Here is a 15,626-nt window from a genome sequence, read left to right as displayed (position 1 = left end):
AGAGCTTTTAAGACAGAGGGTAAAAACAGTTTTATTCAGACAGACAGTATGAGAAAAACAATGTTGTTTTGAACATTAGCATGTGAACATGGTCTAGTAGAAACCAGAAATACAAGTATGAAAATGAAAATGAGCATGATATGGGACCTTTAAACACAGTGAGAGAGCTCTTGTATAATAATCTTTAAAGCCACCATTCTGGTTTGTATGCACGTGTTGATCTCATCACACACTGTGATGCTGGCAGCACACCCTGCTAACAACCACATGTCCGTGTCAGTGCCTCTGATGAGCTAATCTAGCGGTCAGCGTGGTGACGGGATCCCCGCCTGAGAGATGGCCTTCTTCAAGAGCTTCCAGCAGAACCTTCCATCTGTCAACATTTCCTCCCTCTTGGACTCGGTCACCAGTCGCGTGGACGACCTGGCCAACGCTGTCAGCGATGTCACGTACGCTGTCAGCGATCAGCTGACCGAGCAGGTCACAACTATCATCAACAAGGTGCAAGACGAGGAAGATGGGGAAAACAGTAGCCAGGAGTCTGGTCAGACTTTCACGGCACAGGAAGGAGGAAGCAATAAGGCCAGCAACACAGCCTCAAAGACCAACCAGTCCAGTGACACTAAAGAGGCCGATGGCGCTCAGAGCCAGCTGGAGTGGGAATGGAGGGACGGATGCTGGCGAGTTAAAAAGACAGAAGCTGAGTTAGCAGAGGAAGAGAAGAGGAAGGAAGAGGAGAAGGAGCTGCAGGAGAAGAAAGAGCAGAGGAGGAGAGAAAGAAGAGAGAAGCAGCTGGAGAAAGAAGCCAAGGCTCAGAAAAACAAAGAGGAGTCCCAAGATGGAGGCCAAGAGCAGGAAGCTGGTGCTTTAGAGAAAACAGACAACAGTAGTGGACAAGACAGACGGGCGAGTGACGGTGGAGACAACTCCACCGCTCAGCATGAAGAACCTCCTCCATCGCCCGATCCTGAGAGCAGGCTATCAACACAGAAAAAGCAAAAAGAGGAGGGAGAAGAAGAGGAACAGGTGGAAGACATTGAGAGAGAAGGAGATGATGAGGAAGAGGCTGAGCTTTCTAGATCTTCCTCAACGGTGAAAAAGAAGAAGACAGACAAGAAGAAGAGGAAAGGAGCAAAGGAGGGTTCGAAGAAATCTGAAGACGCCTCAGCCGTGGAGAAAAAGAAGGAGAAAGGGAAGAAAAGCAAGAAGAAAAAGAAAGGCAAAGGTTAGATGATGTGCTGCTTCTGTTTCACCACCTGGGTCTCTTCTTCTTCTTTGCCCTTTTCATCGTTAAATAAAAACTAAATATTTAAAATTCTGTTCTAACCCTGAAATTCACCTTTTTCCAGAGCACTGTGTGCCAGTTTCAGCATCTTTGTTCTGGTCTCCCGCATCTATTTCAACACTGCACATATCTTCTGTGAGATAAATGTAAATGTTTGAACTGGAGTCTCCGCGTGTCCGTTCCAGAGGGGGTTTTATCAGACACAGAGGAGGACAAAGGCCCAGAGGCTGAGGCCCAGCAGAACTCCACTTCTGCGTGGAGCAACAAACGCAAACAGTCCACTGAGCAGGGAGGCTACAGCAGCGAAGCCTCCAGTGAACGGGGTGAGTGTGCAAAACTTTATTCAGCGGGAGCACATACACTACCTACTGGAACAATCATTTCAAACATAATCATGTGAGTTTGATGACCCCTAGGCTGTTTTATTTAAAAGCATGGACTCAGCACAGTTTAAGCTGACTGCGGTCGACCTTATGTTGCATCAATAATGAATATTTCTGCAGAGCACAGTGTGTCTCCAGTAACACACCTCTCATCTCACATTACTCCATCTGTATCTCTCTCTGTCACTGTCGAAAAAGCAGCCAACAGCATCCAGAGAATAAAGAAGGGTTCCTCCCTCGGTGAGCCCCAGCCTCCTCCGTACCAGGACAAGGTCTCTGCGCAGCGCGTGTCCTCTCGCTCCCGCTCAGAGCGAGGGGTCAGGAGGGGGTCGTCCCCACAGCGCTGCGACAGCCCCCGCTGCTCCAGTGAGGCCAGTGTGGACCAGGACACAGAGAGCTACCTCAACAAAGGCTGTGAGGAGGACATTCCCAGTGACAGCACCGCCGTGCTGGGACCAGAGGTGAGATCAAAGCTGCTGCATGATCCCCCCTCTGTGTCTTTAAGCAGCACACTACAACTCTTTTTATAGTATAAATATATCTTATATTTAGCTTATAGTTCACCAGAACTATAGTATAAAAAGGGACCCTTTTTACCAGGTAATTAGATATGTATTTAAAGACCGCTTCTGTAAATAGACGACTTGTTCACTGTGAAAATGTTACTACGGTTACGGTGTCAGGGACGGTAGGAGAGATGTGGGTGGGTGAGTGGGTGGTTATACTTATTTAAAATGAAAACACATTTACCAGCAGTTTCTACTGTTCCTACAGAATATCTTGATATCAAATCTGACCCAGATCCAAAAATATATCTCCTGAAGATCATTGTGTGTGTTTGTTTTTCAATAATTCATGTGGGAATGGAAAGAAAACGGATAAAAATGTGCTCTGTAGCTTGATGATTTATTGTTTTATCAACATGTTCTGATCCGTCCTCGTTTCATCATGTGCTAAACAAACCTTTTTGCAGCTTGAAACCACGTTGGAATGTGTTGGGACCTAAAATGTTAGATTATTTTCTTTTCTTCCTCATTTTTTTGTTTGTCGAGAAAATCAACAAACATCCAAAATACACATTTAGGTGTTTGACTACACTATGTGTATTTGTGTCTGTAGATTTCTCTTAACACCAACACATTAGCATTAGTTAATGCTTCATTTGCATATTTAATCAAAATAATTTCATGAAACTTTAAAAAAATGAACTGTCTTAATGTAAGTATTACATTGGGGGGGTTTCATGATCTTCATGATGCTATATAAAGTTATTACTCTATTCACATATGGAAAGAGAAAGGAATCTTTTATTAGTCTCACAGCTGGTAAACTTGCAGTATTACAGCAGCAAAGGGGATATTGCAATAAACAAGCAGGATATGATACGGTGATAAATATGTAGACAGTAAAAAAAAGTAGTAAGCAATAAAAAGCAAAAATAAACCGTAAAAAAAATGCAGTACACAGTAAAGGCAAAATTTAAACAGACTGACAGGGTGAGTTCACAGTATTAACAGTATTGTACATAGGAAATTATATTATTGCACATAAGTTGTTTTCTGAACAGTCATCTTGGAGCAGTGTTAATTATAAAGTCTGCAGTAGGAAGGAAAGACCTGTCCCTTCACACTGTGTAGTCTCTCTCCATAAAACTCTTATTTATACTTAAATATGACTTGACCCAAGTTTGTTGAGGACACTTAACTAAGTAAATTAACTGAGCTCAAACTATTCAGGAACAGAAGAAAGTTGGAAGTCCCTTTAACACTTTAGACTCCTTTTATACTCTGCCTGCCTTCCTTCACTCCTCTGACTCCTTCTCTCCTCCATCCAGGACGGCTCCGGTCCTCAGCTCCTTACAGCCTACGAGCCGGAGCCCTTCGCCAAATACGGCACGCTGGATGTCGCCTTTGAGTACGACTCCGGCGAGCAGTGGTTGGCCGTCACCGTCACCGCGGCGACAGACATACCTGCTCTCAAACAGACGGGCAACATCGCGTGGCAGGTCCACTTGGTCCTGCTGCCCACCAAGAAGCAACGGGCCAAGACCGGCGTGCAGAAGGGTCCGTGTCCGGTCTTCACAGAAACATTTAAGTTTTCCAGGGTGGAACAGGAGGCACTGGGGGATTACGCTGTTCGCTTCCGCCTGTACAGCATCAGGCGGATGAAAAAGGAGAAGGTCCTGGGAGAGAAGGTGTTCTACCTGACTAAGCTCAACCTGCAGGGGAAGATCGCTCTTCCTGTCACCCTGGAGCCGGGCTCTGAACTCACAGTGAGAACACTTTAAAAATATCCTGCTCTGCGCATAGTTTCATGAAGCATTGAGGTATATATTCATTTTATTAGACTTTGGTGGCCTGATTCTTAGATGAAGGTGTCAGGTTTTCACAAAAGGCAGGCAGGGACCCAATAGCAAAACACAGAAAACAGGTGCAGAAACAGAGTTGTTAATTAAAAGCAGGAGTCAAACCAGGTAATCAGTCCGCGTGGCGAACAAACCCAGTGGGAGCAGGCAAAAGGAGAAGTCAGGAGTCCAAAAAGGCAACTCGACACAGGAACAGCGCAGCGGTAGGCTGGAGAGCTAGGTGAGACACTAGACAATCTGGCAGAGAACTGAGGGAAATGGACCGGTATATAAACTCTGAAGGGACTGATTAGCTGATGAGGAGCAGGTGAGTGTGGGAGTGGGGCATGCTAGGTGAATCCAATCAGCAGGTAGTGCAGAGCAGAGGGGAGTGGAAGGGTCTGAAAAGACATGAGAGTTAGACTGGCAAAACAGGAAACAGACAGATAATACTTAAACCTGGCAGAGGTTGTGACAGAAGGACTACGTTGGAATCCTGTCTTTTTGTAGTTATTACTACAAACCAAAGAAGACTTTGTACATACCCCTTTTTCTTCTTTGAGTAACCCCCCCGTGTGTTTCATCTTGTCAGGGTTGCGGCTCCGTGGTAAGCGTGTCTCGCAGCGCAGGAGCTCTGTCCTATCGCTCTACTGAAGACTCTTCCTTGCCAGAGATCCTCCTAGGTCTCATCTACAACTCTGCCACGGGACAGTTATCTGCCGAAGTCATCCAGGGAAGCCACTTCAAAACCACAGCGTCTGACAAACCCGTCAGTACGTACAGAAGCTTCCATGTCACATTTCTTACATTCTTGGGTCTTGTGTCAGCTTGGAATGAGGTGTTGAATGACGATGTGAACTTTTTTTCACCTTGTGATCTTTCCCAAAGTGTGCGGATACACTCAGCAATTGTTTTGGCAATACAGATGGGCAAGACTCCCAGCAGGATTTAACAAAAACACATTGTGCACCATTACGTTTAAATGTTTCCTGGCAACCACACTTGCTTCTTTTATTATCATTATTTTAATAACAAAAATGATTAAAGCCATAAAGCCGAAGCAATTGCTGTTTATCAGAGTTCCCGTGAAAGCTAGCCTTCTGGTGTGTATCACAATCTTTAAACTGTTTCCTGTCTTTCTTCTTTCCAACCTTGTGTGCCGTGATGTGTGCCACAGACGGCCTGTTCTGTTGTATAAAACACTTCGTAGGGGGGCAGCTTTATATCATGAGAGGTAAGTCAGCGGTGAATCCCTCCTAATGTATTCAGTGTCAGATACATTTGAATTATGTGATTAGTGTGTTTTGACAGTGAATGAAATTCTAGAAGTGAGTAGATTATCAATAAAACACTCAACACAACAAACAACAGCAAGTTATCCAAAATATATCCAAACAAAAAAAACATCCATAAGGCACTTTCTCACCTTTTGTATCTAGTTTTATTTGTCCTGTTTGTGTGGCTCTCGGCACTGACAGAGTGCATTTAACTCTTTAAAGGAGACCTATCATGCATATTTTGTCAGGTTGGTATTTGTATTTCAGGTTCTACTAGAAAGTGTTTACATGCTTTAATGTTGAAAAAACAACATTTTTCTCATCATTTTTAATGCTGCGCAAACAGCAAATGAAACGGAAAACCTCAGACAAATATCTGAAAAAAATTGGGCAAATAAAACACAAACCTAACTGATGTAGATAACTGAGAAAAGATATACTTTTGTTAACTGACCCTTTAAAAACACACGTTAATGTATAGTAGTGGTCTTCAACCCTTCACTTAGTTCTGATTTACTTCCATACCTTGACTCTGCTTCCAAGGTTTAATCTGTTCTTGGATTAGAGCACAAGAAAATCCTCGGCTGCGGCTTGTTGCAGTACTAACATCCCACCACTTGATGGCACTCTCTCACTGCTCTCCCACACCTCGTTTCAGACACCTACGTGAAGCTGACCATGCTGGACTCCAAGGGGAAAGAGATGTCCAAGTGTAAGACTGCCGTGTGCCGCGGCCAGCCCAACCCCACCTACAAGGAGACGTTCTCCTTCCAGGTGGCGCTCTTCCAGCTGTCCGAGGTGTCCCTGGTGTTGTCCGTGTTCTGTCGCCGGAGCAGCATGAGGCCCAGGGAGAGGGTGGGCTGGGTCTCCCTGGGCCTCAACAGCACCGGCGAGGAGCAGCAGGCCCACTGGACAGAGATGAAAGAGGCGGAGGGACAGCAGGTCTGCCATTGGCACACACTTACCGACACATAGGAGAAAAGATTTAAGAAGAGTGACATTGACAACATTCCCTGGACGGTCAGAGTTAGGGGGGGATAGCAGGAAGCACCTTGTGAGATGTGTGATGCGTGCGTGTGCTGCATACAGGTGTGAGGGCGGGCATGGGTTCCCAGTCTTTACTGCCAGAGACTGCATGAATACCCTTTAATCTGCCACTCTCTGAGGCAGACAGACTGACTTTATCGGCGGAGGTGGAAGCTCCAGCGCCAGCCTTTTTATTGACATAAAAAAAGAAGCAGTGGCAGACTGAAAATGACTGACATTATAATTACTGAACTAACCACAACAACAAGGAGGTTTTCCCAGTAATTCTGCCTACAGCGAGATCTGCATGTACACTAACTGTTTACAGGACAATAATAAGACATATCCAAACATTTTCTGTCTCTGAATCTTGGGACCAAAGAGCTCGGTCCATGACTAGCAGACTCCTCCCTGTTTCTTCTGGGCTTCTCTGGACTTCAGCTGCCACCAGCATACCAGACATTTCTCTATCCGTCATAGCCATTGACAAAAGAGAAGGCAATGAAAAAAGACTGTTACAAAGGGCCTACAACATGCTGCAACTACGCCTACGAGCTATGCTTTGTACAGTTTGTTTACATGCACATGACATTATGCAAGACCCATTCATTGGTTTCCCCTTTCATGTTTTTGGATTATCAGTCAAATGGTTTACCAGATTTATGGGTGTCTCTCTGGGGTTTGTGCACACAAATGTGGTCTTGCATAACTCGGTACACTATGCTTCCTACGCCACTTTAAACGAGAGGAATGAAATTCAGTCTTGTGCTCGCTGAGTCTCTAACAGAATTGGACACAGCTCTACACGACACTGGTATCAAAGAGCAGCTTCTTTTCCTGTGCAAAACAGATTGAGCCTGTTTCACCATTCAGCCTTCTGACAACTCAGCCATGTTCATTCATGTAGAAACACGGTGCTTCCCGCTGAGGAGGAATATGCAAAAGCCTGCACAGTCCAATAAACCTGGCTGCTTCTGAGGCCGTGCCGATGAAAGCAGTGTTGGCTTTAAAGGGAGTTGTAGTGGCAAAAATTAAAATACAGTAAAGAGGTGAATCATATTTTCTGATTACAAGTGAAGGGATGATGGATTGTTAAATACAGGCTAAAATCAAATAAAAACTTTGTCCAGACATATGAGAAATGCCTGCGCTGTTCTCATCTGGAACAAAGTCGTTAACTCTCATCACAAAAAAAAGCTAGGAGTCAGAAAATAAGCCCCAAAATAAGACTACTGAAGAGTATGCAGCCGCCACACCCCGTGTTTCAGTAAACTCTCTCTGCTGGCTGATGCACTGGGGTGTGGGATGCATTTTTCTGTCTCCTTGTCCCAGTGATGTCAGATCTGAACCCCTCCTCTGGGTTGGGGGCGCTGCAGCCACACCTCACCCTGTCATTGCTGCTGCAGGGCCACATTTCTACAAAGTCAAATTTCAGTCATTAAAGGACGAATACAAACCAGATGTCTAGTATTCCTGCCAGATAAACAATCAGCAAAGGGAATAACAGCCACTGGAGTGTGTTCATCACAAGTTTGGATTGCATTTAGTTAGAAGCACAATTTGTGCATTAGCATCATTTACAACCAATGAAGGTAAATTGTTTGACATGCTTGGAAAAAAAACTAGTCTCATGTTTGTTTGGTAAATGTTAAGCTACCTGTTGTCTTATCAAGAGAGGTAACAGGAGTATATGCGGAAAAAGGTCCATCAAAATCCACCTACCAGCACCTCTAAAGATCAGTGACATATTGTCCCTCATTCTGCACGATGTTCTAGCTCTTGTACAGAGCTCTAATACAGGTGGTATTACATGAAAAGTGGCACTGCACATGAGCCGGAAATGATTTTGTATTAAAGACCTGTTTTTCATGGATAGGTCAACACAATTTTGTTCTACTAGGCATTAATTATCCATTTAAAACAGCAGAGCGTGCCACTCCTTAAGGCACTCCCATGTGAGTTAACAGTTATGTCAGGACCAGTAACTTTTGGGGGTTTCCACTCCCGTTCAAGAAACAGTGCAGCCCATAACGGCCTGTAAAGCAGCTAATTGTGGTATTTCAGACTTCAGTTTTTATATGGATTAAACAAACATGTTAATTAATGAGGTTTAGAGCTGCTGGTAGGTGGTTTTCTTTCCTTTAGAGAGAGCCAGACCAACCATTTCTATTTCAATTCTTTATGCTAAGCTAATTAGCTGTAGCTTCATTTTCACCGCGCAAACAGTGGTAACAATGTATTCATAAAGCAAGCTAAGTTTGATTTTGATTTTCCAAAAGGCTGAACAATTTCTTTTCCTACAGATCTGATTCTCTTTTCTATAGAAATGATCAAATAAGTAGTCATAGTGCAGAAGGAGAAAAAATGAGGCCATAAGTCAGATAATGTTTTAACATGTTGAGTTTTTATTTCCATTAATCTGGCCTTCAATGGTTTGACGCTGTCATCAGTCTGGCACAGTGCAAGCAGCAGTGCTACAGGTGGCTGGAGCCTCGCCCACAGACGTGGATCAGACCCAGGAGCACATAGTTTCATAACTCCAACACCTAGCAGAGTGACTGCGGCCTTCCTGGGGGGTTTATCCTGCTCTGGGCCATGGAAAACCAGCTGTGCCACAGATCCTGAGGGGAGGGAGGGGAGCAGGGACTAGAGGAATGGGAGGTTTTGACTGACAAAATACCATTTGACCCTTTTCATGCCCCAGGACAGCTTTTGTCAGCCAGGTAATTATGAGCCATTTTACACCAGTGTAATTGGGAATCTGGCTTTTTATTTGTTCGTTTTATCTAAAATGCTCAATCAAATATTGTTTTTTTAGATTTTACTGGAGAGCAGCAGCCACCTGGAGCAGGTAGAGATATGGTTTCAAAGACACTACTGCCCACTGAGTCAGTTTATGACGTTCTGTTACAGGTCGACCTTCCTAAGAACCAGGTCATTTTGACGTCTATAAAACTCTCTGTCTGCCTGAGTGCTGCTCTCAGCTCAGTTAAGTTCCCCCTCAAGCATTCAGTGGCACCGGCTAGTTTTCCTTGGCAATGAAATAAGCTGCCGGCTCCATCAAGTTGGGACCTCTTTGAGATAAGGAATAATAAACTACATTGTCTTGTCATTTTATTGAATGTGTCATCAGTTTAAAAAAAATCTTTTTTTAATAATATATTCAATAAATATACAGGAACCATTGACTTATGATGGTTTTGTGTCATAAAAGCATCCTCACAGTTAGATCCTTATTTGGGGAAAAAAAACATCTTAAACTCTTTTTAATGGGATATTTTTAGGTTGATCTTTTGTTCAGATTACAGGAATTAATGATGTTCAAAGAACGGACTTTGGATTTATAATACATGATGGGAAGGTCTAGAATAGTTCATCTCCTAAAAAACTAAAGTACCATGCAGAGTGGATATGGGTGTACCAGACTGCATCCCTTTAGCAACCATTCACACTGTGCACCCTGCAAATGATGCTGTTAAGCAGCAGACATCGTACCTATTTGGCAAAGAAAACATTCATCAAGCAATGGTTAAAAAAACAACAAAAAACAACAAAGTGAAACCAATATGGCGACACTGTAAAGTGACGTTTCTGTCGGAACTTGGTAAAGGTCTATATAGGAGGGTGACATGAACACATCCAATTCTTCTGTCACTAAACCAGAGGTGGCAATATATTAGAGAGAATAGTTTTACATGTTGGCAAGCATGCTTTTTTGCACTGTGGTGGAGAGTTAGATGAGATCTGTTCATTAATATATTGTTAGGCTAAACGCTACAGCCTGCAGCAAGTTAGCTTAGCACGAATACTGACAGCTCAGTCATTTTTACTTCCGCCAAGGAGGATATGTTATGGGCTCAGTTTGTCAGCAGCACAATTTTCATGGCTGGGTACACAAATTATTTTTCGCTTTCGTTAACACTGCAAGACAGGGCATGGCCTGCACTCTGAGTTCCCCTCTAGTTACAACTTGTTATACACACACATACATACATATACATATACACATATATATATACATACATATATATACATATACACATATATATATACATACATATATATACATATACACATATATATATATATATATACATACATATATATACACACATATATATATATATATATATATATATATATATATATACATACATATATATACATATACACATATATATATATATATATATACACACATATATATATATATATACATATATATACATACATATACACACACACACATATATATATATATATATATAAACATACATATATATATATACATATGTATATATGTGTGTGTGTTCTAACAGGCAAATTTTAGTGCCTTTGGGCAGAGCCAGGCTAGCCGTTTCATCCAGTTTCCAGTCTTTGTGCTAAGCTAACTTGACAGAGGTATACAGTAGATCTTCTCATCTAACTCTCCACCTGGAAGCAAATAAGTTTATTGCCTAAATTGTTAAGCTATTCCCTTTAATTTTTTTTATGGTTTAACAATAATCCTATAAGTACATCTAACCTTCTTTATAATTACAACCTATTTGTTTGTTGATTTTGGCAGCTGTGATTCTTGACTTTGTTGCACTTTAGTAAGGGACATTGTAACCATTGATTGGTTAATATTATTACATTTAAACAGGACTACTTCAACTGCGGACCAATTTTACAAACATTAGTAAACACCCTATACTGTAGCATAAAAAACAGGCTATTTTAAACACTCATCAAAGAGTGCAGATCCTGTAAGCATAACAAAATGACAAAATGGTGGCTGGTTTTCAAATGACAAATTTGAGGCATTATGGTGACCGCTGAAGTGGATTCCTTCTTGAACACATAACACTACTAAACATGATTGGGCCAACCGGTGTAACTCTTCCGTGGAGGTCCTGTCTCATTCTCAGACTAACAAGTCCGTGTCTGATCTCACACAGGCAGAGGTTCTGGAAAATGTTCGTTTGACATAGAGCTTTACACATTTAGACATTATTTTAAAAAAGGAAAAAGATTGTTCAATAAAATACTTCTGACCATCAGTGCTTCTCTCACGTACAAGAAGTACAGTTTGTAACTGTAAGATGGAAAAAACAGTGGCAGCCATGTGCCAGTGTCAATTATCTTCTCCCAGCTGAAATTGTCAACAGGCTGTTGGGCCGAACGCAGCCTGTCATCAGTCTGTCAGTGATAGCTCCATTGTCAGGTAGAGTTTATTCTGGGAGAGTTTCTGTACACTGTGTACAACCGTCCTCTTTCCTCAGCAGGCCGTTAAGAGGTGCAAATGACATCTGTAGTGGTTGATGATTGAGCATGATTGAAGAACATCAAGGAAAAAGGAGGAGTGACATCCACTGAAAAGGCTTTTTTTTGTTGGCAGTGGTCCCTTTCAGCTTCCTCTCCAATTTTTCACTAGAGTTGTGGATTAGACCACCAAGCCAACAGCTTTAAGGTGAACTTGTTCCTCTCCCTCGGGCAATATTCTAACCCCAAACTTTCCTTCTGTGCATTTATATGGCAGTCCATCCATCTGTCTTCATCACTGCTCACAGAGGAAGCTGCAGTTTTTTAAATACTTATAGTCCTTCAGTCCTCTCTGCTTTTGGCTTTTTGCTTGGCCGCTCAGCCCGATGCTAGATGAATTTGAAGCATTTGGTTTTGTCATGGGGCAAACGAGTTTTAAACAGCACAGAGTCCACACGAAACTGCGTGTACAGCAGTGGCATGTAGCCGTACACCTTGACGAAGAAGTTGATGCACTTGTGGCGTTCGTGGAAATGTGAGTCATCGTGCGAAAGGGCCTGAGGGCAGCCGGGACAGCGGAAAGTCCAACGCGATGTTACCTAAGATAAATAAAAGACATACAGTGCGTATGTTATTGTGTATGTGAAGCTTTACAGCACAACGCTACTGTAGGATGAAAAAGAAGAGAACAGAATGCTGCAGGAATGACATGTTTCTGTAGGCCGACCTTGAAAATAACACCAAATTATTTGCAAAAATGAGCTTTTGTGGGAATAGCTCTTGAAGCTAAGCGGTTGACAGTTGAAGATTCTCTGTTTAAAATTAGTAAGCTTTAAACATTAAAAAGTCAGTCGAAGGTGGTGTTTTAAAGCATTCAGGGAGCTTCAATAAGATCGACAGCTACAGCTGATAAAATCTGTTACTTTTCTAGTACTGGTCTTAAATCATAGACAATAATCATATCATATCATGTCATATCATATTTGTCTATAATCATAGACAAAGATAATCATAAAATCTAAAATCATCATGCCTACTGACTTATAGGGGAGAAGGCTTAATTAATTAAGAAAAGGCTTCAGAAATGTTGAAGAAAAGTAAAATATTCCTAAATCTGAGTTGAATATTGTGAATTCATCATCAACAGTGATGCGTACATTGATTTCCTGTTTTATTGGTCTTACTTGGACTAAAAGAGAAATATAGTTCCTCCTTTATTTAGGACCCCACATTCAAACCTGCCCCAAATTCATTATTCACAAGGCTTATTCTGAGCAGTGAGTTGCTGTCATGCAACACTTTCCATCAAAGCCATTCTTAATTCCCCTCTGAAACACTCCTGAATATTAACTACCAGCTAAATAAAAAAGAACTTAAACTGAGGGCTGCAATAACATTTCTGCTACAACAGCTTCCATGTCTTGATTGCTATAATTATTTGTCTAGCCATAAATATGCACTCCGGTAATAAATGTCCTTCCGATAAAAATCCAGTTGAAAAAAAATCCGGCACAGCGCACCGATTCGATCTTGTGTTTTTGATTTAACATTTGTGTGGAATATTGGATATGTCAGTTTGAGTAATGGCCAGGCTAAGTGGGCACAAATATAAATACACAGAGCCTGAGGGAGACACAAAGCTTTTGGATGATGAGCTGAGCATAGATGGACTGCATGCGCTGTCACTGACCTTGATGGGTGGTTTGCGGGTGATGTGAGAGACCAGGAAGTTCATAGCGATGTCCTCACAGTTTATGTACTCGTCCACCATGTCCCGGATGGCTTGGGGCATCACGTAGGAGTACAGGTAGGCGTAGTACTACAAAAATAATATTATGATACAATATGAATATTGTAAGTTTTACTTTTGGGAGGATTTGGGACTATAATATCTGACCTTATGGAAAAAAGCTGCTCCTGTCAGGACCATGGAGAGCTCACAGGAGTAGTTGGAGTTGTAGAGCCAGGACTGATGGTTCACGTCCCACGCGTGATACCTCCCTGGGAAACCCACGATGCGGTCTCTGGCCTCACGCCACACTCTGTGAGACACCACCGGACACAGTCATCACGATTTCTCATTTTAAACCAATTAATTAAGACTTGACTGAGTAAATGATTTATGGATGACTCGTTAGTGCTATTTGTCACTTTTTTATGGTCATTATTTTGGTTTTCAGTTGTCTGTCTGTGCATATGCCACTATTTAACATCCATCTGTTTCAACTTGTCATCTATACAAGTGATGTGACAACTATTTGCCTCCTGGTAGCAATTAAGAAACCCTTCTGTTGTTTTCTATAAGAATATTTAAGACCAAAATGTCCCTGTTGGCTCATATTTACGCGTACTGCAGCACAGTATCTGAGGGAAGTTCTAGTTTCACTTGATCAGATTAGATACTTGGAATTCCTTCTACAGACACAGAAAATCTCAAAAAAAGCAATGTAATGTTTCAAATGAGCTCATGTGAGACCATTTAAATGCTGAACACAGTCAGCTGCTGCGTTATGTTTCCTATTTGGCAAGAGTGGAGGCGAGGAAACATTCCTGGGTGATTTTGAGGGGGGAGTTTGAGGTAATTCATGACAAATGACCCCCTACACACACAGAGAGTGCCAAGTTTTGCCTGTCTGGACAAGCTGCTACAGCATTAGGTTGTAGCTGAGTCTGGGAGAAGGAGGGGTGGTGTACAAAAATAACCCAACATGCTCTTTAAATTGGTTTAAACACGGCCTTCACATTCAGCTTATCTAAGTATTAGCACATGAATCAAAACTACAAGGCTCCGACAGAAGGTTTCCCTTTTATTCTCTATCTGGTTCAGTCTCAAGTGGTTGGTTCAGTTTCTCCGTCTAATTCAGTGTTTTCAGGAATGTGATGCTGCTGCATTTTTTTTCAACATTTGCACTTCTCACTGGAGACGAAGCTTTCCTTTCTATTTTGCTGCATTGATTGATTTCAATGTTCTTTATAGCACCTCCCCTGAGAAAATATTAATATCTAAAATACCCAAAAGCAGAGCCTTTAAAAAAGTGAGTAAGGTGAGTAAGTATCAAATATTATATATTTGCAATTCATTTAGTAGACATTTAGTAGAGTTTCAACTCTTTTTAAGATAGAATTTTCCTGGACATTTCCAGGAGTTTTTCTTGAATTCTGCTCGCTGCTCTGGAAAAAACAGACTTGAAGCTGAAAAGATCGCTGCAAGTCTGTTTCGCTCTGCAGATTGACTGACATGTAAGCTGACATGAAAAAGGAGCATTACGCTTCACATCTGGTAAAACTGCTTCAAAGTGTCATACCGTGCAGCTTATCCTACCAACAAGTAGAGTTTGATTTGGTCATTTTAATAAATTTACCATGACTGGAAAACTTATCTCTATAAATTTCCAGGTTTTCTAGAACAGGTGGGAATCCTGTTGGTGTATTTTTTTATAATCAGAGTAAACATAAATCCATATTGATTTAATGCTGCAAGGCATTAAAATACTTTATGTTAAACTGTAAAATGTCAATAAGTATATGACACGTTTTGCCTATAGCGTGTCATCCCTTCTGTCGCCATCACTGACCTGAACCCAAACATGATCTCATCGTGGCGGAGATGAGCATCGTCATCAATCGACAGGATGGCCTCAGTTTCCACGGCGTCCCAGGGAAGGAAGCGGTTGTTGAGGCTATTCTTTTCTGTGTGGACAACCTGCAGACATAAGGCAAAATAGTGAAACCTCACAGCAACTGTAGTTAGTATAGTAGAGTACATTTTGAGTAATGTTACACACAGAACATTATGTACTTCTATCAAACAGACTGCATTACTGCACTAACTGATCTTCACTCCTGACTTTAATAATGTATCAGACTACATATCACTCATTATTAAACTGACTCTTCAGCAAGACTCAGCAGAATATTCTATAAATGGGTTTGAGTGCATTTTAGGCAGTTACAGTATATGATCTAGGTATATATGTGTCATAAAGAAACAGTCAACATACAGCACCAAAGACCACAAGCACTGACAAACACACACTCACAGCCTACCATTTGTACCTGTCACAAAC

The 15,626-nt window shown here is 41.8% G+C and overlaps 2 protein-coding genes across 2 annotated transcripts in view; one reads left to right on the top strand and one right to left on the bottom strand.

The window, feature by feature from the left end:
- Window positions 1–336: 336 nt before the first annotated feature.
- LOC310962055 (synaptotagmin-14-like) lies at window positions 337–6,264 on the top strand (the record flags this gene model as incomplete). The annotated part of the gene is made up of 7 exons (XM_083934403.1): window positions 337–1,225; window positions 1,471–1,608; window positions 1,867–2,129; window positions 3,503–3,940; window positions 4,605–4,785; window positions 5,190–5,246; window positions 5,948–6,264. 7 exons carry the CDS (start codon window positions 337–339, stop codon window positions 6,262–6,264), a joined length of 2,283 nt encoding a protein of 760 aa, XP_083790529.1.
- A 4,362-nt stretch (window positions 6,265–10,626) lies between these two features.
- The window catches only part of extl3 (exostosin-like glycosyltransferase 3), a 29,048-nt gene continuing 24,048 nt past the window's right edge, over window positions 10,627–15,626 (bottom strand). The window contains exons 3-6 of the mRNA XM_083933604.1: window positions 15,135–15,262; window positions 13,457–13,601; window positions 13,250–13,378; window positions 10,627–12,158 (exon numbers count right to left, since the gene is read on the bottom strand). Coding sequence (XP_083789730.1) covers window positions 11,949–12,158; window positions 13,250–13,378; window positions 13,457–13,601; window positions 15,135–15,262 — 612 coding nt within the window. The 3' untranslated portion in view covers window positions 10,627–11,948. The remainder of the gene's footprint in view (window positions 12,159–13,249; window positions 13,379–13,456; window positions 13,602–15,134; window positions 15,263–15,626) is intronic.

This window comes from Echiichthys vipera (assembly GCF_963691815.1).
Source record: "Echiichthys vipera genome assembly, chromosome: 19".
Taxonomy (NCBI): Eukaryota; Metazoa; Chordata; class Actinopteri; order Perciformes; family Trachinidae; genus Echiichthys; species Echiichthys vipera.
Note: the sequence above shows the minus strand (reverse complement) of the source record. Positions and strands in the feature narration are given on the sequence as shown.